The sequence below is a fragment of the Adiantum capillus-veneris genome, chromosome 14, assembly GCF_014529385.1.
Source record: "Adiantum capillus-veneris isolate H3 chromosome 14, ASM1452938v2, whole genome shotgun sequence".
In the NCBI taxonomy this organism is placed as follows: domain Eukaryota; kingdom Viridiplantae; phylum Streptophyta; class Polypodiopsida; order Polypodiales; family Pteridaceae; genus Adiantum; species Adiantum capillus-veneris.
This window is the reverse complement of record NC_140944.1, coordinates 53512808-53539867: the sequence shown is the minus strand read 5'-3', so window position 1 is coordinate 53539867 and position 27060 is coordinate 53512808. Positions and strand designations below refer to the sequence as shown.

The window sequence follows — 27060 nt, the reverse complement described above, 5'->3', positions numbered from 1 at the left end:
GGATGGAAGAGCATGAACTGTCAGAGTCACCAAATGTATTGCAGCTTTACCTTGAAGCCTTTGGGTTACAACCTATTTATGCCCCAACCCAACGTGTGCAAAGGAGGGGTAATGATAGAGCTAGCACATCAAATGTACATATGAATTCAGTGTAATAGATGGAAATGACAAAAGTATGAAGGTCTCATTAAGTCATTTGTATCTATGTGTTACGACCTTTCTTGCGGATACATGCGATAATAAAAGAGTGTTAATAGCACAAGATCATCAGTGGCGTGTATTTATGGTATGCAATCGAGGACGTTTGCGATTTCAAGAGGGGGGTATGTCACGAGGATGTGGCAGCTGTTAACTATGTCACGGAGACGTGGCAACTGCTAACTTTAGTTGTTGGTTTCTTTCCAATGGGTTTTGTTTTATTTTTGAGACCCTCTTTTTGAAGTAGCAAACGGTCAGACATTGTATGGCCAATGTGAACGGTAGTTTCACCCGCAGATGGGAAGTGGTCGGCACTGGAATTCGTATAGTAAGAGGATGTCTACGCTCAGAGCAAGATCATATAGGTCCCCCCGTCGCACTTAGCAAGTTGGTGGATACTAGGAAGTGAACTCAATAAAGGCATAAAGTCAAGGTGGACTACCAACTGAAAGTATCCGATAGCTAGGCCACATTGCACTTTTGGATGCGGTCCCAATGAGGATAGATGGTCAGATGACCACTGGGAGCGAGGGAGCCCAACGGAATACTCCAAAGTAGGCACCGGAGAGGGTCATAACCTCACCGTACAGGTGCAAATTCAGCGCTGTAAACGCGCAGAAAATTGACTGTTTTTCAACCATATGGACGCCAAAACCTTTGGGAATCGTGCCCGTTGGCAGAGAACAGTTCGGGGACTGTTTAGGGCTGAAAACAGGGCAAAAACCAGTAAATACAGCGAGCTGAATTTACTGTTTTTGGGCAGGAATCAGAGGGTTTACGCCAGTGCAATTGAGATCCAGCAGGGGAATTGATTTCGCGCAAGTTTTGGGGCTGTTATGCTGCCGAAATTTGGTCAAATCAGGTAGTATCTAGCGTGATACAGGTAAAGGAGTCCCAGGACCTTACTTTGTAATTTACCCTCTCAAAGAATAAAGAAATACCGAAAGGGGCACCAATTTTGGGGCCTACAGGTTGTCAACGTCTACTCGGGGCATTCTAGCTTCTGAGCCGTGTGTGTATTCAAGTGTTAATTCCCGTCATAGGTTTCCTTCGCACGTTCTCTCTATGTGTGTTTAAAGTAAAGAATTTCGGGTGAAAGCCAACGCCTACCGCCCCACGGGCCGGTTTCAACATCCGTGTTTCACTCCAATAGTGGAGTGAATATGCTCGGAAAACCCCTTGGAAGTTCAAACCTGTCCCACGATTGTCCTATATAAAGCCATGACTCCCCAATGGGTACTCACATCTCACGTAGTCTTTGCATCAGTCGAGCTCTAAGAGAGAGAGAGAGAGAGAGAGAGAGAGAGAGAGAGAGAGAGAGAGATGAAAGAAATGAAATGATATATTAACGTCTTCAAAAGGCCAAAATGACCTATGAGACCAAGCTGTTACAACATAGTGAATCTGATACCATATCCGGAATCAAGAAGAACTGAAACAAAAATCCAACTACTACAAGCTGGGAATGTATGGATGTGCCAGCTACTACAAAAGGTGCCCAGTACAATGTGTAGTACAATGAGAGAAGGGGGGGAGGGGGGAGATATGGTAGAGATCCATCCTCATCTGCACTCTGGACGTCGAGAAAGTATGGCTTGAATCCTCTGCTGGAGTCTCTGTCGATACTGTGTAGCTCCTCTCCTCAATCGCGGTCGTCTAGATCTCCCTAGCTCCAATGCTCGGTCTATGAGAGTGTCAGTAGTGGTAGTGTGGATGCGGTAGAGCTCTGCAATGGTGGCTGCTCCTCTGGGTGTCCAATATTTAGTGTATCTATAATCTGTCTCTAGGACTGTCTCTCTCTAGGTTTCCTCAATAAAGTGTTTGTATGCCTGTGTAACTCAAGTAGATACAGTCCAAGACATCTCTGATCCTCATAACTCATGACCCTAGATAGAGGCCAGAACCCCTCTCTGAATAGACAATGAACAGCCTCGTATCTCCTAGTGCACTGTGCAATGACATATGTAATGTAACTCTATACCTGGCTTTAGATGACATAAGCGGCATATCCTGCTATCCGATGGTATCCCTCTGAATCTGCCAATCTCAATCTGTTGCTGATGTGAGGATGTGCGTATCTGGCCAATGGCACAATGCAAACCATGAGAAAGATGTGTGTCCATATAGCTAGGTCTAATCACAAACCCATCCCCTATGAGGTGGAGAAGATGCTCTCTATAAAAAGCCATCATTGTGCCCAACTCCTGTACCGGCTCTATCCATGTCCTCCTCATGGCCAGCTGGATCAGATCTTGACGAATGAGTCTAGTAATTTCACCCGTGTCAGAGACATTAGGGGTGCCTGTAGGGAGTACTGAAAAGGAGACAGCCTGTCCATGGTGAAGCCATGTGTCTGAAACCATGATGTCATCTGCGCATACCAGCATGATGTATCCCACTGTAGAGCTAACTGTCTAGAGGACTGTAGGGCCAACCTGGCATATCTATCTCTGCTGGTATCCCATAGGCTGAGTACAAAGGAGACTCTGATCTGGTAAGCGCCTCAATCTCCATAGGGAGGGCAGCTAACTCCGCTCGAATGATATCATGCGGTACGGAGGCCTTGGCTCTAATCAGCCGAGAGATCATAGATACCAAGGACCTCTCCATACGTCTTCAACCATCCTGGCTACAGAAGGTCCCCAAACCTGCACCCCATATAGCATAGTAAAGGCAACCAAAGTATCAACGAGCCATAACTTTGTCCTAGGTTCTTGGAACTCAACCTTGGAACACGTCCTCTCCAATCCTCCCAAAGCCGCATAAGCTCTAGTCAGTCTAGTCTCTGCTGCTCTTCTCAAAGAAATCTTGGCCAAGTAAAGACTACCCCTAGGTAAGTGTATGCATTTGTATACTCCACAATCTCCTGACCATATGTGAAAGTAGGTGCTTATCTCCTGATCCACAGTGGTGTGGTGCTAAACACCATAACCTTGGTTTTACCAAGGTTTACACACAATCCACTGTGTAGTGCATCCAAATGTCGTTGCATACCCTTTGGTGAGTCAGATATCAACACAATATCATCAGCATATAACAACAATGGGATCCACGTCCCTGTCACCTGGGCACCTCTGTCACCCTCTCTGTCAATGTAATCAGATACCTCATCAACATACATACCAAATAGAGTAGGAGACAATGGGCAGCCATATGATCAAGAGTGGAGAAACCCCTCCTAAAACCGGCCTGACCCTTTGCTCGTACACCCTCATCCTCGGTCCAATTACTCAAGTGCTGCTCAAGAATGGATGCATACAACCGTGCCAATGTGTGTCCAACCATAATAGTGTGGTAGTTCCCAGGCTCTGTAGGATTACCCGCCTTGAAGATAAGCACAATAGTAGACAACCTCCAAGTCTCAAGTAACCCCTCACACATGGCATGATTGAACAACACTGCAAGAACCTCCATCAACATATCCCTAGCATGTATAAAGCGCTCCGCTACTAAACCGTCATGATCATATGCCCTCCCGGTCCTCATCCTGTCAATGGCCCTCTGTACCATCCCAGTGCTAAAGAAGGCGCTCGTATAGCTGGGCATGGCTCTGTAGGGTCTGGAAGGGGTTCCTGTCCAGGAACCGTATATAACGATGCCGCATATTGGCCCCACACATCACGTGAAGTAATCACTGGGGGAGGGGAGTGCTCATGAAAGAGTCGCCATGCCTCTTCTGAGTCCCTACTCAAGAACATTTGATATAAGTCTCCCTCCATCTGAGCCAGGTAAGCTCGCTTCTTCCGTTGCACAAGGGGCCGGGAAGCAATTCGAGATTGTCTCTAAGTGATGACTCCAAAAAGAAGATCCCTCTAAAGCTGGGCTCTCATCTCTCTGCACTCCTCATCATACCAACTATTGTGGGGCATGCTCCCAGAAATTCGTCTGCTCTGTCATGTGAGCGTCTGTCAAGCTCCAACTCACCCACATCTAGCTCTCTAAGCATCTCATCTGAAGTGTCGTAGAAGACTATCTGAGAGTTACCCGTTCATGCATTGAAGTCCCCTAGGAGAACGATATCACCATCCCTAGAAAACTCTCATATGTCATCGTCAAGTATAGAGAAAGGCGACTGTTCTCTAGATGCAGCATATACTGACGTACTGGGAGGAAAGTAACATATGGCAATGTATAGAAATCGACCTGTGTCAGCTCTCAGTCTCACCCACATGTATCTAGCATGCTCATCTATCCGTAATGTGTAGTAGTGGTTGTAGCTCCTCTCTAAATAGCACTGCTGCTACTCCTGAACCTCTACACCCATGCTCACATCTCGTAGTTGTCTTGTGGGCTACTCTTGTGGGCTATCTCCCATCTATATCCCACCACATGTGGTATCACCTGTCCAGGGGCGTGGTGAGTCTGTGAGAAGAATGCAATGTCCCTGACTCTAAAACTGTCCTCAAATGCACCAACGTCCAACCTCATAGACCCATTACAATTCCGAGTAGCAATCTTCAATGTGGTCCCATAGGTCTCGCACCGTCATGCAACGCGCCGCTCTACAATCACCACCCGACCATCTTTGTAGAAGGCTATCTTTCCCTTCTCCCTTGTCCCTATAATCTCCGACATTACCTCTCTCATATGTGCGAGTTGTGAGAGAGTAAGGTCATTGCCGAGGAAAATACCCATCTTCTTGAAAGTAGGCCTCTTCCTCAAGAGTTCCTTCTTCTCTTCCAAGGAGGGGAAGCGTAGTAGGAGAGCTCTCTCCGTTGAAGACTCTCCTGGGCCATCACTTTCCTTGCCTACTCTCCATGCCTATGTGTGCAAAGGCTTCTCCACCCCCATCATGGATGTGAGGCTTGTGACCTCTTTCTCCGTACAGCTGCCACGTCATTAGTTTTTGGCGCAAGTCTTTCTTTGTGTGTGTGTGGTCCTGCTTTATTTTAATCCTTTATGTCACTTGGGGCCCTATCGGACGGGGGTCCCCATAAGTTGGTAGGACTTCTTCTTCTGTTACTTGTTCTTCTTAGGGTTTAGACCCTTCGGCGTTCTTCTTAGAGTTTACACCCTTCGGCCGTAATCTGCAAGTTAGTTCCATTCTTCAGGACTTGACACGTTAGCAATTTGTGACATCCCCCCTTCTAGAAAGAAAATATCATCCGTGGTTATAGCATATCTGCAAAACAACTCAAGGAAGCTCAAAAAAAATTTAGGGTCATTCCGAGGGACAATCAATTTGCTATTTTTTTAAAATAAGAAGTTGGCTTCTCCTTTTTGCTCTTTTGATCAAGGAGTTGGCTTCTCCTTTCGGCTCTTTTGATCAAGGAGTTGGCTTCTCCTTTCGTCCAATTCGGAACTCTTGATATGCTGGCGTAGTGAGATTAGCCATCACACCCAGACCGCACTGATCTTCCATGGGTGTCTTGATGCACTAAAATTACATACCCAAGCAATCTCATCCGGTTAGGAATATTCAGTAGTTGGCACATCACAATGCAGCACAAATGCTCAAATATGCATGTTACAAGACATAGAAACATAAAGCCGCCGATGAACACTCCCCCAGCAAATAACTATCCAGGTCCAGGTCATGAGCTGTTCAATGACTCCCTCATCACTCCTCCCGCAAATAACCTTAAAAAGGTCCGTGCCATGAGATATAGAGGCCTTTTACAACCAAGCGCCCCCCAGACCGCAGCCTATGTTGTTTGGAGGTGCTAAGAGTAACCACTGCTCAAAATTCTTAATACTCTCCCCGTAAATAACCACAAGGCTCCAGGCCATGAGTTAAAACAACACTTTTCAATCATTCAATACTCCCCCCGAAAATAACCACAAGGGTCCGGGCCATGAGTATGAACAAGCATTCTCAAACATTGTTTCTCACTACTCCAACCGGGAGTAAAAATCACCAATCCTTGAAACCAGTATTAAAACCAGAGTCAAACAATTCAAATCGGCACCAAGACAGGTTCAAAACAGATATCATCCATTTCAAGCAGATTTCAAACAAGATCACCAAACAAGTTCAAACAGACTCAAACTTTAAAAGCAACCTCGACATCAGTCGAGCTCGAAAAGTCGACTGACTTTCCATCCTGAAACCTGCATAAAAAATTAGGGTTAGGTTCTTTCCATAAGGTCGTAGCCGAACACGGCATGGTCCATCAACTCTTGGACACACAGTGTTTCTTTGGAGTGATGGTAGTCCCAAGACATAGCTCCAAGGTTATCAGCTCGAGAAAAGACATTTACTGAGAGATGTCGAGAAATTTCAAAATATAATCTGCTAGGGTTTCCATGGCAAGCATTTCAGGATACCCCACTCTGCCAGAAGTTACACTCCGAAGGAAGATGTCAGAAACCATATAACTTCGGGCAAAAAAACTTCTCGAAAGCTTTCCAAGTACTTGAAGTGTGTTGCTTAGTAGCTATAGACATAAACATCTCCATGGCACTATTTTTAAGAAAAACAGTGACTTGAAACAAAGCTTGGATCCTTCTCTTGTAAGTGATCTTTTTGGCTTATGCCCTGTAAGACATGAGCGGTAAAGACAGGAGCGCGCCCGATGCGCGATGAAGTAAGGGTGGGAGTGGCTAATAAGTCCGGGGTCGGAGCACGAAGCTAAAATTTCCAATGAGCTTTGGAAGTGCGATCCTGCTCTGTCTGCTCTTTGGTAGGACCGGTATGCTTTCAAAAAAGCACACGATTGATGCTCTGCTACCACTGTCACAAGACGGGCACCACGTGCCAATAGAAAGGAACAGATTGAATAGACTTTTAGCACTTCAATAACAATTGAACTCAGAGAGAGAGAGAGAGAGAGAGAGAGAGAGAGAGAGAGACGACACGCGACACGGAGTGGCGGAATTCCACTCCAGAGAGTATTGGCCCCAAACCTTGGCGCCCATTTCGGTATTTCATTATATTACATCAACACAGTACAAGCCGGTTCTCCAGACTCTGCACCTTCTCTAGAAGCATGCTAGAGAATGAGCCCATGGCCTATGAAAAGCAGTTTACATGAAAAGTCTTCAAACTGAAAAGCTTCTGGTCCAAAAGCAATGCCAAAAAGCTACCAACGTAAATCAGGGAATTCCATACAACTACCACGTCAGCACTATCAACGCGTTTTGCGAAAATCTGCCACGTCAACATTGTCAACGCAAAATCCGGGTTGTTCGTACAACTGCCACGTCATCAGTTTGCGCAAGTCTTTCTTTGTGTGTGTGTGGGTCCTGCTTTATTTTAATCCTTTATGTCACTTGGGGCCCCATCAAACGGGATCCCCATAAGTTGGTAGGACTTTTCTTCTGTTACTTGTTCTAACTTCTTCTTAGGGTTTAGACCCTTCGGCCGTGATCTGCAAGTTGGCTCCATTCTTCAAAGCTTGACACGTCAGCAATTTGTGACAGTGTCTGTGAGTTCGCCTTAAGTGCTTGTATCTCTGCGTTTTAGTTCTCTTTCTCCTTCTTCCATTGTGCGCCTTCGTTGAAGACCATCTAAAGGATATTAGCCTTCTCCTTCCACCATCCTTCCATCTCTATTTTCCATTCCTTCATTTCCCTTTCCATTTGCGTCATCCGCTTGTTCGTGAGCATGAAGGTGGCCTTTGCTTGCGGCTTGCAAGTAGGTGTCTTGTGAAGGTGGAGCAGGGGAGATGGTTTCCATGTTCTGTGAGGGTGAAGCAATACCCAGCAAGACCATGGACACATAGGCAGAGGGCAGCCCGCGAAACTGAAGATACTCGTGCGAAATTGAAGGTACTGCGAAACTGAAGGTAAGCGCTGAACACTGGAGGTACTACTGTCTGAGAACTACTGAGGGCAGAAGCTGAATACGTATGGCTGAAAAGGCTGAATGGTGAGGGTTCAGCTGCATTAAAACCCAGCGACGATTGGAAGATGTAGTTGTGGACAGGTCCTGTGCAAAACAAAGGCTGAAGTTGGGGCTGGTTGAAAACGCTGCTGCTTGCTGGGTGGTGATCGGCTGAACTGCTCCCAAACACACGTGCTGGCTGGTGATGGCTGATCTGCTTTTAAATGCTGGGTCAGAGCAGCATGGCAGCAGATGGAAGAAGAAGAAGAAGAAGAGAGTTTTAACGTCGTAGGAAACTATCCCGAGAGAGAGAGAGAGGGGGGGGGGGGGGATGAAATGAAATGTTATATTAAACGTCTTCAAAAGGCCAAAATGACCTATGAGACCAAATTGATACAATCCTTGTGGTTCTAATCCAATATCTTGGTACAGAAATAATATGAAGTAAAGTGAGAGACTAAAACTAAGACTAAAATTGTCAGACTGAATATCATCACCATCATCATCCATGCCGGAAGATGCCCGGCATCGCGCGTTGTCCGAGAAAGTATTGCATTGGTCGCTGAAGAGCTTCGTCAATGTCCGCCTCTGCAAATAGTCGTACCGGGCATCTACCATGTCGTGCTAGAATAGTCCTGATTCTCTGGTGGAGCCTCCATCGATGTCGTGGTCGCCCCTGTAGACGTGGACGTCTAGCTCTCCCGAGCTCAGTGGCTCTGTCCGAGTTGACTGGGATTTGTTGGAGGGTACTTTACGCAGGATGGGGTTCTCAGATGCTTGGATCAAAGGTGTGTCAGCTCTCTATAGGTGTGCGAACAGTCAGGTGCTCTTGCTAGGGGGAAGAGGGGAACACTTCATGCTCATGCATAGATAGGGTTGCCCTCTTGCACTTCCTCTTTCTTTTATGCGCTGAGGTGATGAGCAGATTTTTGACTAAACACAAGGTTAGCTTGCGTGGTTTAGAGCTCGGAGCTCCCTATTAGGGGAGACAAGCTCCTTGACACCAAGTTTGTTGACGACTCAGCCTTGTACTTGGAGGGCCAGGAGGCCAACCTATACAGGTGTGAGCAGGCTCTTCAGGTGTTTTGTTGTGCATCAGGAGCACTCATCAACTAAAGAAAGACAGTGGCTTTCTGGATTGGCAGTGCTCCTACGCTTGATTGGTCGTTGGATGAGGGCTTCAGGTGGATTTCCCCAGGGACTCCAATACGCTATCTGGGTTGTCAGGTTGTCCTGGACTTGTCCCCTAAGCAACAGACTGCTCCCCTCCTCTCCATTAGGAGGAACCTGCCTCATTAGAACTCGGCACGGCTCTCTTTGGCAAGCAGAGTTGTAGTGGCCAACCAGGGGCTATTGGCTACTATCTGGTACATCACGTCTTGTTGGATCTTCTCGAGCTCCTGTATGAACCAGCTAGAGAGGTTGATAAGGAACTTTCTGTGGTCAAGGCGTGACACCCAGCTAGCCCAGGCCAAAGTGTCCTAGCAGGTCATCACCTTACCATCTTCTCAGGGGGGCTAGGGATCATTGACCTAGCACAGCAGAGCAGAGCCCTCCTTGTGAAGTTCGTGGTCAGAGGATTGCTTCTAGGGGAGGAGCCCTAGGAGTTGTTGCTTCATCGGCTTTGAGCTCGAGTCCCTCATGCGGGCGGCCCTTGGAGCCCGTCCATCAGGTGGATTTTTATAGAGATGCACAGAGTTGGTCTGAGCAAGAGATTGGAGGACCGATTTGCTGCGACCCTGCTTAGGTCTTGGGAGCAGTTGTCATGTGCACATCTAACCCTATGTGTATGTGGACAAGCTACAGCATGAAGAGAGTTTAGTTCAATCCAGTCAGTCTAGCTTAGGAAGTGTTCTGGCACTTTTGTGAGTCTGTTCGCAGACCGTGCATGCCCAGGAACTTAGAGTAGATGCATATCCTCTCGTTGCACACAGCATGATCATCAGATTTCCATCGGGAGCATTTTGCCAGTGCATAGACCTGTTTTCCCTATTTTTGACATTTTTCACTTATTATTTTTAAGTGACTTTTTTTGGGAACTAGGTAGGGAAAATTCAGTAAGTGACTATATAAGAAAAACCTAGTGCTAGCAATTCTGGCAAAAGAGGTAGAAGGAACTTCGCGTTCAACGGGCACCTTCTCAACAAGACTCCCCACCGGCGGTAAACCTAGCGTTTTCAGCCAAGGACCAAGCCTAGCGTTTTTGCATTGCAGATCAGCCCCGGCGACAGCAGTACAGCCGATCAGCCCTAGCATTAGCAGATTCTCCCCGCATGGCACCAAATCAGCCTAGCGTTTTTGGAGCAGCATAACAGCCAGCTTTTTTGCAGTTTGTCGCGACAAGACATCAAGAAGGACCAGCGTTTTCAGTTTTCAGCTGTCAGATCGTAGAACAAGTCCTCAACCTCACAGATCTCACCTTCCCGCAGCAGTTCCTCGCCGCACGGTTAGATCCAGCGTAGTTTGCAGATTCAGCCCGGGAAACGTAGACTGAAATCTACGTTTTCAGTGCGTCGTCGTCGCATCGTCCTCATCGACATCGTCACGGACATAGAGTCAGAATTCAGCAGATACAAGATTTGCAGATTTCAGCCATTAGCGTTTTCAGCTTTCAGCCCGTCTCGTCGTCGTCCTCATCGTCGTCGACATCGTCGGCCAGTCCAAGCATTGTAGAGATTTGTGCAATCAATAGTAGACCGCTCTCGCCATAGAGAGTGGGGCCTTCGGAGGAGGATTTGACAACATTCTGGTGTCGTAATTCTTCTTCTCTCTCTCTCTCTCTCTCTCTCTCTCTCTCTCTCTCTCTCTCTCTCTCTCTCTAGCCAGACACCCAGAATGCTCCTAAGAAGTTTATTTAATACTTTGTATTTAGTTTTTCACATTTATTTTCACACTTTCACACTTAGTACTTTAGTACTAAGGTACCCAGACATTGTAACAAATTCACCACTTTTGTATTAGTTTGGTCTCATAGGTCATTCTCGCCTTTTGAAGACGTTAATATAACATTTCATTTCATTTCATTTCTCTCTCTCTCTCTCTCTCTCTCTCTCTCTCTCTCTCTCTCTCTCTCTCTCAGCACCTTCATTCACAGTGTTTATCCACTTTGTTTGTGTCCATTGCACTCTCTCACTAAAGGAACGGAAGGCTCTCCCTTCCGTAAGTAAAAGGAACCCTTGAGCACAGTTCGGAGCAATCATCTTGAGCAAAGTTCAACATTCACTTCCCTTGCACCTTACATTGGTATCAGAGCTTTGGCAGTGTTCTGTACCACTCAAGGAAAGAACCACATAATTTTTTTTGCTTGTTGCAGTCGCACGTAACCCAAGTCCTCTTGGGCATGTCGATTCCTAATCGTGTTTTTGAAGAGTGACAAGAAACCCAAGAAAGAAGAGCTTGTCCAACCTCCCCTTGTGCCTCTTTTCACTCATTGAGAGAGAACCATGCACTTAGCGGCCCGCCAATCGCCGTGACGTGGGAAAAAGCAACCTTGGTGTGAGCGCAAGGCCGCCAAGGGATGAGCCCGTAGGAAAGAGAAGACCTCGGGTGAAGAGAAAATCCTTCTCTAACACAGATTGCAAGCGAAAGAAGAACCTCAATAACTTGAAGACCGCAAGAACCAAGACCCCCAAGAACCCAAGTTCCTCGTGAACTTAAGAACCCAAAAGCACAAGAACCCAGGACTTCAATGGATGGTGATCACCCGAAGCGGCATGGATACTTCGCATGAAGGTGGTGAGCATGAGGGTGGCGAAGAAGAATTTTCCCCATGAGGAGGTTTTTCCGACCCTCCCCCTTCCCCATCTACACCAAGGATTGCACTAACTCATATGGAGGAGTTGAAGCAGTTGTTTATGGAAAGGAAGTTAGAAACGCGAAGAAAGAAAAGCAGAAAGAGAAGCAAAAAGAAAGGCATACGAAGAAAGGAGGGCAACCATAGATCGTGAATACGAAGAGAGAGTGGCAGCCATAGAGCGTGAGCACGAGCCAAAGAACGACAAGCCAAATTGGATCGTGAGCGCGAAGAAAGACAAGCAGAAAACAAAGAAAGAGAAGCACAATTTGATCGCGAGAACAAAGCAAGAAAAGCAATGAACGACCGACATGAAAGAGATGTTGCGACTCTTTTCTCAAGTGCACACACAGATGCAAGAGATTCAGGAGAAGGAGACTCTCTCAGTCTCGTCTTTTCCAAAGCATGACACACATGATTTGAATGCTAACGACAAGCATGATGAATTGCATGATAATAATAAGCATGATGATTTGCATGATCAAGATGTGATTATTCACGAGCATGATGATTTGCATGATATAGATGTGATTACTCACAAGCATGATGATTTGCAGAAAAAAGCTGTGATTGTTCACAAGAATGATGGTTTAGTTGATACTTTGTCTAGTGCAGCTAGCCTCTTGCAGATTCGATCAATCACGAAGAACCGATCTTGGCTCTCGAGTCGAGGTCCAAAGAACCCTCACAGGAAGATTCGATCAATCATGAAGCGCCGATCTTGGCTCTCGAGCCTAGGTCCAAAGAACCCCCAAAGAAAGTATTATGTGTTCGAATGATTAGTCTGCACGCATTGTTCGAGTGTTTCATTCATGATGCTTTCCTGTATTTTAGTCGCCGTCCTTATGTGATCCCTTTTCGTAGGCATGCCATATTGTACGATAAGCACGATTCACTCATAAATGAGCACGAATGTATGCGGTCTAGCTTAGGAAGTGTTCTGGCACTTTTGTGAGTCTGTTCGCAGACCCTGCATGCCCAGGCACTTAGAGTAGATGCATATCCTCTAGTTGTACACAACATGATCATCAGATTCCCATCAAGAGCATTTTTACAGTGCATAGACTTCTCTATTTTCCCTATTTTTGACATTTTTCGCTTATTATTTTTGAGCGACTTTTGTTGGGAACTAGGTAGGGCAAATTCAGTAAGTGACTATATAAGAAAAACCTAGCGCTAGCAATTCTGGCAGAAGAGGCACCAGGAACTTCGCGTTCAACAGGCACCTTCTCAACAAAAACCCCCACCGGCGGTAAACTTAGCGTTTTCAGCCAAGGACCAAGCCTAGCGTTTTTCAGCATTGCAGAGCCTCCAACGTTTTTGCATTGCAGATCAGCCCCGGCGACAGCAGTACAACAGATCAGCCCTAGCGTTAGAAGATTCTCCCCCCATGACACCAAATCAGCCTAGCGTTTTGCAATTCTGTCGCGACAAGACATCAAGAAGGACCAGCGTTTTCAGTTTCCAGCAGTCAGACATCGTGGAACAAGTCCCGAACCTCGCAAACCTCACCTTCCCGCAGCAGTTCCTCGCCGCACGGTCAGATCCTGCGTAGTTTGCAGATTCAGCCCGGAAAATGCAGACTGAAATCTGCGTTTTCAGCGCGTCGTCGATGCATCGTCGTCTCGACATCGTCACCGACATAGAGTCAGAATTCAGCAGATACAAGATTTGCAGATTTCAGCCATTAGCGTTTTCAGATTTCAGCTCGTCTCGTCGTCGTCCTCATCGTCGGCAAGTCCAAGAATTGTAGAGATTTGTGCAATCAATAGTAGACCGCTCTCGCCATAGAGAGTGGGGCCTTCGGAGGAGGGTTTGACAACATTCTGGTGTTGTATTCTTCTCTCTCTCTCTCTCTCTCTCTCTCTCTCAGTCTCAACACCTTCATTCACAGTGTTTATCCACTTTGTTTGTGTCCATTGCACTCTCTCACTAAAGGAATGGAAGGCTCTCCCTTCCGTAAGTAAAAGGAACCCTTGAGCACAGTTCGGAGCACTCATCTTGAGCAAAGTTCAACATTCACTTCCGCTGCACCTTACAGCAGTTGAGGAGTGGCCTAGAGCAGCATCAGCCCACTTGCACAGAGGAGCGGAACCCCATGGTTAGCACTCAGAGAGGCCACCTGGTTGGTAGTAGGCCTCATGTTTCTTGGGGTCCCATGGCAGAGGGTTCACACTCTCGACGACTGGCTTGAGTTTTGAGACTTGTCTGAGGAGGTTCAAAGGAGCCAGCTACGAGGCATGAGGGGGGTGCAAAGCATGAGTCAAGATATTACAAAGGCTTTACCAGTTGAGTGGCTCACCCCTCTAGAGTTAGCAGCTCCCAGATGGATGGGGACCTTCACGCAACTGAAGGTCCTCATTGCATTTCGAGCTTCCTCAGAGTCCGTACCCCAGAGAGGTTTGGAGAGAGGGTCGCCTTCATAGAGTCTTAGTAGAGGCTCCACAGGTTGCAGAGTGTTGCTTTCAGAGGATACGAGTTGTGGGCATTTGTGGGAGGACCTGTGTCATAAATCCTGATCTAGCACACCTTGAGATAGGCCATTGGCGGCTCTGGGTTTGCCAGAGCTGCCTTCTGGCACGAGTGCAGTGGGACCTTGGAGAGTGGTTCTCGCGAGATCCCTTCTCTTCAGCCGATCACCCTAGGACCCCCTTTTTCCAGTACATAGTTTGCATGGGACGTCACATACTAGCAGCATGAAGAGAGGCTCATCCTGCTGCAGCACTTCATTGGCAAGAGGAGGGTCTCACAGCTGAGTTCCTCTCATGTTTTTGACAGCGGTTGTGGAACTGCAAGGAGCCGAGGAGATTTTAATGTTACAGTGGCTAGTTGCACACAGAGCTACAACAGTTGGGAGATGGCTAGTACAAAGTAGCTTCTCGTCGGCTTGTGCAACTCATGGCCATCCTTTGAAGAGTCAACGTCATTATCTGTGGGACTGCCCCATGGCACAGCAAGTGTGGCTTTGGGTTCTTCGGCTGATGCCAGCTCTTTCCACAGCTTGATAGTACACTTGGGGTGTTGTAGCTTGGTCCACTCTCACGGGCCCTACGCTCCATTTTGAGTTGGCTTCCACCAACAGGATGATAATGATCCAGGGGGGTCAACCTACACTCCAGCTTGCCACAAAGCTTACCCCCCAGGAATGGTGCAGTGAGAGAGAGGTGTGTTGAGAGCATGTTTGTGGCCTGACACTCGTTCATCTGGCCGGCCGCTGCTTCCGCATCTTCGAGGCTCGCCTTGTCCCACAAGCACAGACTCTTTGTGACTTTTGACTGGAGCTGATTCACACTTTCAGGGGTCAGTTTGAGAGATTTCACTGCAGCACCGACCACATGCGGGAGAGCAAAGAGGCTTTCATGCGACTCTGGCGCCTGGGGCCTTTCTTCACCATGGTTTAGGGTGTGCCTAGATGGCACTACCGGCCACAAGTGTGGCTTTTTCCTCCTCCCATCTTGTGATTTAGCCCTCATTGTACATACTTTGTTTACTCACTAGGAGAGTGTCCCCATGTTTTGGATGTAGCCCTCTTCAGTAAAGGTGGTTTGTAGCCTTATGGACAGTTTTATTAACTAATGGAAGGATCTTTTTCTCGGAAAAAAAAAAGCCAATGTCTCTGAAATCACATGCGAGAACTTGTAAGACCATGCATCTCAAATCCCATACCACTTGGGCACACAACCTAGGCCTAGCCTCATCGGCTTTCCACTAGCACTCTACTAGTGGTGGTTGCCAACACAAATAAGGCATGGGGTCTCTTGTTATGGCCCACTTTCATTGACGTCCGCTCAAGCACAACACCAATGCCAAATGCAGCCTAGAGTAGCTCCCCTCTCCTATATGTGAATATAAGATTCTACCATACATCTAAACATAGAGATAAAAAGGCACTTGAGCACAATCTATAAACAAGAGCAGGCAGGGTAGAATTTCATCCGCACAATTGACTGTTCTTTGAATCCCTCATCTTTGTCAAGAAACTATCCACACTGTAACCTTCATTAATAAGCTCACTCTATAACGACTTATGTAGGTAAGCAACTTGAGCCCTCATTTTTTAAGATTGCACAAAATAGCAACTATATCTTGAAGATCTTTCATTGTTAGGATGATTAAACATCTTGGATAACAATAGGTTAACAAATATCATAATCAAGGTATGAGCTTGAGCATCTCCAACACCCTCAAAATCTCCCTCACTTTTAGGTGATGAAACCCTAAAATTGACTTGCCAGAGCTTGTATGTTTCTAGAAACATATTTGAAACCTACACCATCCTTCATAGTACGTGTACCTTCAGTGTTCACTAAGATCAACCACATGAAGCCATTTGCAACCAAAATATGGGCATCAGATAGGCTCATGCCAGGCAATCGTCCCTATCCTTGGTAGAAAATATACAGAATACGTGGAGGAGGTGAAGCTTAAAAGCACACAACACAGTATGTTATTTAAGTGACAATATCCAAAGATAAGTTAGCCCTAGATAGATAATCAGAAAATGGTAGATGGAATATCCTCTTAGTGAGGGAAACAAGTCCCCTTGCAGTCCAAAGTATGTGCATACACGCCCCAACCATGATTATGTAGCACCCCGCAGCCAAGTTACATGTTGCTATGTGCAAAAAAGTCTAACTTAGTTTGATTACTGCAGGTTGTCTTATATTGTTTCATCAGCATTCCATCATTGGTATTAACAAGATCATATTTTGAATAGTTGCATCGGAAAAGATAGAAGTGTTGATTAGTACACAAGACCCTCTTAATTGTTTCTTCTTTTATTGCCACTCTTACTTATCTAGCAAATGTTCCATGTGTGACATATACTTCTGAATCTCCGCAGGTGCACAAACACAAGAATAACCAGAAGAATCAAAGTGTATTGACAACATGATACAAATGGCACAGTCTTCTCAATCTTGCTCACAAAGCACACGTATACCAAAAGAAGACTACCATAATAGAGGAAGAGGTTGTCGTTTGAGCGTGGACCAAATGATGCAAATATTTGTTGACCTTTATCCACATGTCTTTTGGCAATTATCTCAAGTTTACCATTCTGTACAGGTAGCGACATCCAATCAGCCTGCAAAAAAACTTACCAAGTTATAACTTCTACCTAACTTGAGGGCCTTCAAATGACAGGTAGCAAATAATGATCGACATAGACATTTATTACATGCCTGGTATTCAAAATGGTGGTTTATAATATCCATGAAAGGCATAAGTACATAAGAAGCATATTCATCGTCATTGCCCACAGGCAGCGTAAACGCACGGCTATGCACCATAATAACAGCCCATCCTGCACAAAAGTCGAAATATTTCTTTGTTCTCTAATCTTTAAAAAAAAACCCAAATGCAAATAGCTATAAGGCATACTATATTGTTCAAAATCTGCCCAAGCTAGCTCTTGGCCAGTAAGCCGAGAGAAGCTCATTCTTATTGCACGGCGTACTTGGATAAGCTCCCGCAGCACTGGCCACCATTGCACTTCGTGTAACTCCTATATATAAAACTAAAAACTTATGGCAAATATAAATTAAGCAGTAACTTCCTTCAAAGGTGAGACAAACAGGTCTTGACACATACATATGGCATCAAATAAATCGGTGTTTGCATCGTCTTCGGAAGTATGTTTATATACGACGCCCACTTTGAGGCTACCCCAAGTGATCTGTTGCCAAAATTATCAGATATTAGTGCTCACTCGAGTAGCATGAGCTTCTCTTAGCTGAGAAGTCCTGTAAACTTTCAAGGTTTTCTTATTAAACAAACAAAAAGGCCACATAAGAAACTACTTTTCACGCAAAAGATGAGCAGCTGCCAGATGCCAACTGTCAGCTCCAGCTGAATGAGAAGAGGACTTGTCAAAAAGACCTAGCTTGAGCTACAGCAAAAGAAAGAAAACAATGATGTCAGAAAAAAACACAAGTACAAGGTTGTAGATGCTAATGAGAATGCTTTTCATCCAATCCTAGTATAGATCTTGATTGATGATCCCGCAGCACTTTCCTTGTCAATATATAACCTCCTTGTCCCATGAATACATTCCTAACAGTTCAAATCAAATCAATGTTACATAGTCCTGAGAACCTAAACAAGCGGCAGTTCAAAAGGGTTCCACCACATTGGAGATAATCCTCGTCTTAGGATAAGTATTTCAAGGTCTATATCTATTGCAAAACATGGACTGACTTTCTTTGACCAAATTTCCTATCTGGAACAACTATAGATGTATACTTCAAAGAAACCAACAAGCAGTGAAACCTTGATACCCAGTCGTTATGGTAAGCATTAGAGCATACCGGAAGTATACAAATTGTCTCCCCTTGTTCAAAAACTCGCAAAGCTTCAACTCCGCGAACCACAGTGCTTGAATCAGTCAGGTTTGATCTTGCGGAAATGTGTGTTACTGTTAGCGCCTCTGTTATCTGTGCACCTTCCGCTTCACACCACTTCAAAAACTGCCACATAGAAAATACTTCATCCATCAATGAAGAGCAACTAATGAACATTTACCTCAAGTTGAATAAAACCTTGGTAAGAGTGTTTACTAACCTCGTCAATGTCTTTAGTATGAACATCATGGGAAGCATCCTCTATGTCTATTGCTTTTAGGTGTTTGTCTTCATTCACCGTACAATCATCAGAAAGAGTTGATAGCACATGAAGAAGCACATGTTTTTTCCTGACACGGTATTGTAAAGCCAAGACATCATTGAAACTGAGCTCCTCTGTCTGCCATTGACATGTCTCACACAGATGACTTCCACCTTCATCATCACTAAATCCTTCCCACATGCTTGCTTTCAAGACCGCTTCATCCTCTTCTAATGTTGTAGAAAGGGAGTTTAGAACAGTTAAGATGCGCCCTCTCAAAGCCACACTTGGGTGATCAGAAGAGGGTTTATTCAATCCATCAATCGAGGGTGTGTTCTTGCCTATACAAAATGAACCAGAAAATTTGCTAGAGATATAACTGTTATTGCCAATTGTGGGCTGTTCAAGAAGTGAGCCACCTTCAATTCTCACATCAGATACTTCGAACACTTCACTGCCTCCTTGCATTTCTTTGTTGGAATTGGATAAAGCATTTAATGCAAGAATCATGTATGGATCAAAATAGCCATCAAGCCCAACAGAAAAGTCTGGGTACGACATTATTGATTTGTCAAAGTTGTCCCTGCTTACTTGGTGGCCAACCATTTGCATAGCAGCATGAACCGACAACAATGAACCTTTCTTATCATCCTCTTTGTTAAATGTTGAGAGATACCACTCAACTAGATCCTACAAAATCAGTTGCATTTACACGTTATTGAATCCACAATGTTAACTTCATTAGCAAGCATTCACAAAATTGATAAAATTACCAGATTGCACTCTCTATAAAGAATGTTTATTCCTTTCAATGACACACATTAGAAGGGGTTCCAGGATAGGGAACTCCTAATGTCTCCAAAAATCCATAATGCAGATGGATAGTAATGTGCAGCGGACGTGATTTGTGGTGAACACTCAGGATGAGTGCTTAGTGCATACTCAAGGTTCCTTTTATTTCATGAGAGAGATGTGCAAAGACTAACAGAGAGAGGAGAGATACTGTGAGTGAAGGTTCTGTGAGTGAAAAACGAGACTTAACACCAGATGGGTCCCAAACCCCCTCCAAGGACCCCCCTCTCTATCGCTAGAGGTATTTGCTTTAGATTGCACAAATGCTCATACAATGGTCCTAGATGATGGGATTCTGATGGGATCTTGTTACTAATGCTTGGATCTGTGAGGCTAAGGGCTGAAAATGCAGAACGCTAATGGATCTGGTGCGGGATCTGCAAACTGACAAGGCTATGGGCTGATTTGCTAATGTCAGCGATGACGATGGGCTGAAAACTGAAAACGCTGGTGCTGAGGAGGTACTAGAGGCTGATCCGATATTGTAGGCTGATATGGTACAAAAATGCTAATGGTGCTGGCTGAAATCTGCACTGCTGTCCTGATGATGCAAAATTGCTCGGGTTATTGGTGAGGATGGGCTGATAAAAAAACGCTGACTCTGCAGGTGTGAGGCCAAGGGTAAAACGCCAACTGAATGCTGAAAAACGCCAGGAGGGTGCTGGGTACTAGGGGAGCTTGCTGCCCATGTGAATCTAAATGCATGAATGGTGACCCCAGGGGTCACCTTTATGGGCCTGGTAGGTGAGGTAGGGCAAGGCAATTAGAGCCCCACTTGGTAATTCTGGGCTAGTATGTCAATAATAAGTTAATGAATCATATAAGAGGTGCTTTGTATGCGGTGAACTACCTACGCTGGGTAATAATGATCTGATGGGAACACTCCCTAGTGCCTGCACCTAGAAGACACTAGTTGTGCTCGTGTGCAATCACAGGATATGCAACTACTGTAAAGTGCATGGACATGCATGTCCTACATACATGGGTGCCATAACACAGCATTTGTCCAGCAACTAAACTATTTTGCAGTACGCCTTCCTAATTGTGTTGCCTACTCCTAGAGCGCGCATAAGTGTGTCAAGCAACAATATCCTTGACAATATATTCATTTTTTGGGAGGTTGCAGCCTTAGCCCGTGTGCGTGATGAGGAGCAAATGATTTTGCTAATTGACTGTGAGAAAGCTTATGATCGTGTAGATTGAAGCTTTCTTGAGGGTACCAAGCTGACGCTCATTTTTTATGAGGCCTAGATCAGAGGCGTTGCTGCTTCGTACTCTAATGCTCCCATTCAAGTTCTGATTGCAAGGAAACAAAGGCCGCAACAAGATCTAACAGCACCCACTTGCCCCCTTTTTGTTCCTATTCTTTGCAAAGGCTTTGAGCAGCTATCTCACCGCTCAAGACGTTGCGCTCAAAGGCTTACAAATGCCTCTGCACTAGGAGGTGTTGTTGGATTCGGATTTTGTTGATGACATTACATTGTATTTGGATGGTTATGATGCCAATATGCGGAAGGGAAGAACGCTCTTGAAAACTTCTGTACAGCTTCACATGCGTTGAGAAACAGGCGCAAGACAATTGCTTTTTGGATTGGCAAGACACCCCCCCTTGGTAACACTGCGGTACTTGGGTTGTCACGTCGAGCTTGACTTGACACCAGGGCACCAGCTTGCCCCCCTCACATTTGAAGAAAATCTGTACAATTGAGCTCAGCTGGCCTATCGGTGTGACGCATTGGTGGCCAACCAAGTGCTTTTGGCAACAATGTGGTACATTACCTCACGCTGGAGCTTTTCGAGCACCAGATTCAACGGCTTATCAAGAACTTTCTATGTTCTAGCAAAGATGGACAGCCTTCATGCATCAAAGTTGCTTGGACAGTCATTAAACAACACTCACAGTGGTGTAACTCGCAAACCACTGGCAAAGGCGGTAAACTCACTGCAACAATCCTGAACTGAACTGAAACACGGACACAACTCCCCACAATAGATAAAAGACACACAGTGGCAAGAGTTCCTCTCTCAAAAGCATTGGCCCCACACTCTAGCGCCCCTTTCGGTACTTCTTTTTAGATTATATAACCCTAGAGTACAACTGTTGGGGAGTCACTTGCAGATGCGCAAACATTTACTGATCAGCCAAAAAGGGCCCCCAAGGCTCATATTTGAAGGCACTTAGGCCCACAAGCAATTGTTACAAAAGTTGGGTGCCTCCAAAAGCTTACCTGCTAAATACACATCGACCCAAAAAGTCAACAATCAACTACTTTAATAATTGACGTCCCAAAAACTGTGCCGCAGCATCATCTATACGGCCCACTTTTCCCACAGCTTTTTCTGTTGTGAACCGCATCGTAATTCCCGGCATTCAGCCATATCATCATCTCGGGCCCAGATCCAAATTGATGCGCAGACTACAGGAGATGGGAGTGCCCATTGAGTTGATTTGTGGTGGCGCACTTCAGAGGGGATATCTGATTTAGTTCACTCCACTATTGGAGAGAAACAAGGTTGTGCATGTCTCCTACTCTATTTAGTATGTATATAGATGAGGTTTTTTATTACATTGACAGAGAGGGTGACAGAGGTGCCCAGTTGGCACAGACATGGATGCTATTGTTGTTATATGTTGATCATATTGTGTTGATCTCTGACTCACCGGAGGGTATGCAGCAGCATGTGGATGCATTACGTAGCTTTGCAAAGAACAGTGGACTCTATACACATCAGTGGTAGCGCACTCCAGAGGGGATATCTGATTTAGTTCACTCCACTATTGGAGTGAAACAAGGTTGTGCATGTCTCCTACTCTATTTAGTATGTATATAGATGAGGTTTTTTATTACATTGACAGAGAGGGTGACAGAGGTGCCCAGTTGGCACAGACATGGATGCTATTGTTGTTATATGTTGATCATATTGTGTTGATCTCTGACTCACCGGAGAGTATGCAGCAGCATGTGGATGCATTACGTAGCTTTGCAAAGAACATTGGATTGTCTGTAAACCTTGGTAAAACCAAGGTTATGGTGTTTAACACCACACCGCAATGGATCAATTGATCAGCATCTACATTCATATGGTTAGGAGACTATGGAGTACACAGATGCATACACTTATCTTGAGGTAGTCTTCATTGGGCCAAGGTTTTCTTTGAAGAGAGAAGCAAAGACTAGACTGACTAGAGCGTATGCGGCCTTGGGAGGATTGGAGAGGATATGTTCGCAGGTTCAGTTCCAGGAACCCCGAACAAAGCTATGGCTCTTTGATACCTTGTTTTGCTTCAGCTATATTGTATGAGGTTCAGGTTTGGGGTCCTCTATGGGTCCTGATGGGTGGAGAGGTATGGAGAGGCCCTTGGTATCTATCATCTCTCGGCTAATTAGAGCCAAGGCCTACGTGCCACACAAGATCATTAGAGGGGAGTTAGCAGCCCCACCTATGGAGATAAGAGACGGTTACCAGATCCGTCTCCTTTATACACAGCTTATGGGATATTACTAGAGACAAATATGCTAGATTGGCCCTTGAGTCCTCCGTAACAATTAGCTTTGCAAGGGGACACATCATGCTGGTATGCACAAATGTCATCTTGGTTCTAGATACATGGCCTCAGCATGGATAGCTTGCCTCCCTTCCAATACTCCCTTGATGCACCATCGCTGTCTCTTACACAAGTGGAGATTACTAGACTCATCCAGTTGGGACACTGAGAGGAAATGGATAGATCCGACAGAGGAGTTGGGCACGAAGATGGCTTTCTATAGAGAGCATCTTCTCCAACTCATAGGGGATGGGTTTGTGATTCGACCCAGCTATATGCACACACATCTATCTTATGGATTAAGGTGTGCTCATACATTGCAATCTTTTGGGAGTGCATCTCAGGCTCTTGTCACATGATACAAATCATTGTTCTTATACCCATATGTAGAACTTCGTAAAGGACTTCACCTTAACATGCCATCTTCCCAAGCTGTTGCTAAGAAATCTGTACCCCTAATAGTGACTGGGTGTCTTAAATAAGTTATTTCTTTCAAGTTTTTTTGTTTTGTTCCAACAAAAGGACATGGACAGTCAACAACATCGCACCTCCTCCCACCATATACTGCAACATCCACAGTCTGGTGGACATCAATTCGATGTCCAGATTATGCAATATGCAAAGCAGCAAGCATGTGTCTACAAACAGTGAACCATTCGAGCCAGGACAAAATTGGCTTCCAAATATCTATCTTCATCCACTGCTGTGGCCGTACAAGCTGTGTTGAAAGAATAAATGTTTGACTGAGCAAACTAAATGAACAAGCACTTTGACAGAAAACTCAGTGAACTGCATTATACACATCCATGAATATACCTGCAAGCTTTCAAAAACTCTAGCCTTGTCATGCGGACATTTCGTTGGAACAAATCCTGGAACAGCATTAAGTTTCAAAAGCATATAATGACTTTGAAAAGGGTTGAACAGCTCGGAGATGACTTTTCCTACCGCGGTACAGAAAATTGTCTCGTGATGTGCTAGCAAAGTAGTTGAGAGATAATAGGCTGCCTTCTGCAGCATCTTGTAACATGACTACTTTCAACACTTGTCCATGAAGCTCAACAGTGGCTGATAGAGAAATGAAATAAGTTAGTGCATAGAGTTCTGCTTCGTGCTGCTGCAAATCCACAAAATCGATAGTATACAAAAAGCTAACCTTCTGGTTCCAGAGAATCGTTGTAACTGCTTATAAAAGGTATCAATAGATGAGTAGTGGCCACAGGCAATCCACTCCCTCCAATGGAAGAACCATCAAGTCTACATGCGAAGGAATAAACCACAGCCAGAGCCCAGGCTGTGACATATTACAACAATGAATATCCAAATCTAGTACAAACAAAGCTTTAACATACACCAGCCTCATGCATATGCAAGCTCTCTTAAAAGTGCTACTTTATTAAGCCCAGTGCCCACTAAGGGAGCCAAAAAAGCTTGCAATCTGGACAGAAAGCAAGGTTATTGACAGACCTTTCAAGTCAAAGCGGGGGGCCAGACCAGTGTACACTTATCCACAAATCACACCAGATGAGGCTCTTAGAATGTAGATCATCTTTCCTTTCCCAAAATTGGGGAGCAACAGAAGAGACCAGTCAATTTTGGCACAGAGATGACAGAGGGTGAGAAGGGGCAGAGAAGATAGGTAAAAAACATTGGATTAAGAGGACACATCTTTATGAGCAAAATAGCAGTGCCATGGCAACTAGAGAATCAGTATAAAATTGCAATAATAAAAGACGTAGTGCATGCAAGAAGGAGATATGAGAGCATAAAGAGCAGATTATTCAGGAAAGGACTGCGGCCACAAAGATTTGTCGGGAGTGGCAGCAGAAGATAGATAGATATGGCTGAAAACAGTGGCAACAAGTGCACAACCTCTCATGTCCGATGGCGGACAGCAGCAACCTCCGAATGTGGAACCTCGTAGAGCAACCCCATCACAGCAATCTCCTAGATCTGCAGGATTTGCAGTAGCTGGAGGGTCCCAAGACATCAGGATGGGCGCTTGAGCTATGTCCGGCCAAGTGTGAACATGGCCACCTCTTGGGAGAGTCTTATAAACAGGACTCAAGCCTCATTCGTGATGCATCTTGTGTGATCGCCACTCTAGGCCGTTGGTAGCTCTACCTGGGTCCCACATAACCGTCTGGTGTGGGTTTGGTTGATGGGACACCAGCCCTTGTGGTAGAGGCTAGCCCGTTGCCTATAGGGCCTAGGCTCCCGTGCTAAGGGGTTAGCCCATATTGGCTCTATGGCTAGGAGGTGAGCCTGATGTCCACTCTCAACGCTTGTTTATGCGTGAGTATGGGCTTGTGTCATGTCATGTGTGCACGATGGATCCAGCAAGGGACTAACATTACTATCAGAGCTTCTTCCTACTCGTTCATACGGCATGGCAATGTGCAAAAAACCATCAAAGCTCATGAGGCCGTGATGGCCTAGCCTGACAAACTCTCTAAACTCTTGCATAGGGCGGTATGGGACGCTACTAGAAGGAGAGGAGAGCAAGGGGGACACATGCAAGCCGATAGTAGGAATTTATGGTAAAGTCTTTTTTCCCTTTTTGTTTTGCACATGGATTCTCGTGTGTGGAGGTTGTTGCTAACATAAGTCACGTGGATGTTGGGTGTGTCTTTTTGCCCATATATATATATATATGTATGTATATATATATATATATATATATATATATATATATATATATATATGTATATATATATATATATATGTATATATATGTATATATATATATATATATATATACATATATATATATATATATATATATGTCCTTGGAAGCTGCTACTCCATTTACACATGTTGTAGATAGTGGGATCCTAACAAACCCTTACGGATGCCAGCAACTATGCCATGGCTGTTGTTCTCTACCAAGACGGCCAACCTTTAGCATTTGCAAGTCACAAGCTCACGGACACGCAAAACCCTTTACTCCACACAAGAGAAGGAACAATTAGCAGTCATCCATGCTTTGAATATTTGGCATCAATACTTCTATGGTGCCCACTTTGTGGTATGGACTAACTACCATTCATTGAAATATTTGTGTCACGTGCACATCTAACCTTATGTGCATGTGGACAAGCTAACTCCTACTTCTAGGGAAGTATTCTGACACCCTTGTGAGCCTGTAGGCAAGACGTGCATGTCCACACACTTTAGTGTAGTTGCATACCCTCCAATTGCACATGAGCATCCCCAGTGTTTGCTAAGGGTAGGCACTAAGGGTGTTCCCATGGTCCAATATAGTATCTGGCTTAGGTAGTACCACAAGTGAAGCACCTCTAATAATGAGTTGTGGGGCTCTCTAGTTGCATGCTCAACCCAAGCTTTTTTGCATATATATAAGTGACCTGAAGGGTCACTTCTCATTCATAAGTCAGTACCATCAGCCGTTCAGTGCCCAACACCTCATGTGCAGCAGTACCCAGCCCCCTAGTGATTTTGGCTAGCAATATCCTCTCATCTCCCTCACATTTTTGCATCAGCCTAGCATAGCTTCACCAGCATTTTTGCACCAGTCAACCAATATGTAGCAGATATCCATAGCAACAGTAAATTTCAGCCCTAGCCTCACAAGTCAGCCAACATTTTCGGAAGTCAGCCCAAATCTTGGAGATCCGCCGCCATTTCCAGAATCCAGCCCTTTTTCCATCGTCATCATCAATACCCTCGACATCGATCATGACAGATCAGCCCATAGCCTCGTCTCAGTCGCAGATCCAAAACAGATTCACTAGTGTTTTGCATTTTCAGCCCTTAGCCTCTCAGATATGAGCATCAGTAGCAAGATCCCATTACCATCTCAGCATCTAGGACCATTGCATCAGCATTTGTGCAATCTAAAGCAAATACCTCTCTAGCGATAGAGAGGGGGCCCCTTGGAGGGGGGTTTGGGACCCCATCCGGTGCTATTCTCTCTCTCACTATCACTCACAGAACCTTCACTCACAATATCATTCTCTCTTCTCTCTCGACTCTATTGCACATCTCTCTCATGAAGTAAAAGGAACCTTGAGTGAGTTATCACCATAAATCACTTCCGCTCCTCATTACACTATGATCAGCCTGACCGTCGCGGTTGCAAGGCAAGGTGGGCCGAGCTCATGTCGATACGCTACCATTAGGGTGCAATCAAAGGGGCAGCTGATGCTCTTAGTAGGATCTCAGAGGTGAATGTTCTTTCATTTACTGAGATCTCAACTGACTTTTATCTTTCTCTCAAAGGGCGTTGCCAGACAGATCCTCACTTTGGTGAGATTTGGTGACAAGTCCAAGAGGGATTAT

General features: G+C 45.2%; 1 protein-coding gene across 7 annotated transcripts in view; it reads right to left on the bottom strand.

Annotated features, from left to right (window-relative positions):
- LOC147442379 (uncharacterized) overlaps positions 1-27060 on the bottom strand; it is an 81673-nt gene that overhangs the window by 11305 nt on the left and 43308 nt on the right. For all 7 annotated transcript variants that reach the window (XM_086528570.1, XM_086528568.1, XM_086528569.1 and 4 more), the window contains 10 exons: positions 23915-24052; positions 23707-23826; positions 23575-23630; positions 18318-19049; positions 18065-18223; positions 17558-17646; positions 17349-17433; positions 17139-17262; positions 16940-17061; positions 16713-16842 (listed from right to left, as the gene is read on the bottom strand). In XM_086528570.1, coding sequence (XP_086384696.1) covers positions 16713-16842; positions 16940-17061; positions 17139-17262; positions 17349-17433; positions 17558-17646; positions 18065-18223; positions 18318-19049; positions 23575-23630; positions 23707-23826; positions 23915-24052 — 1755 coding nt within the window. The remainder of the gene's footprint in view (positions 1-16712; positions 16843-16939; positions 17062-17138; positions 17263-17348; positions 17434-17557; positions 17647-18064; positions 18224-18317; positions 19050-23574; positions 23631-23706; positions 23827-23914; positions 24053-27060) is intronic.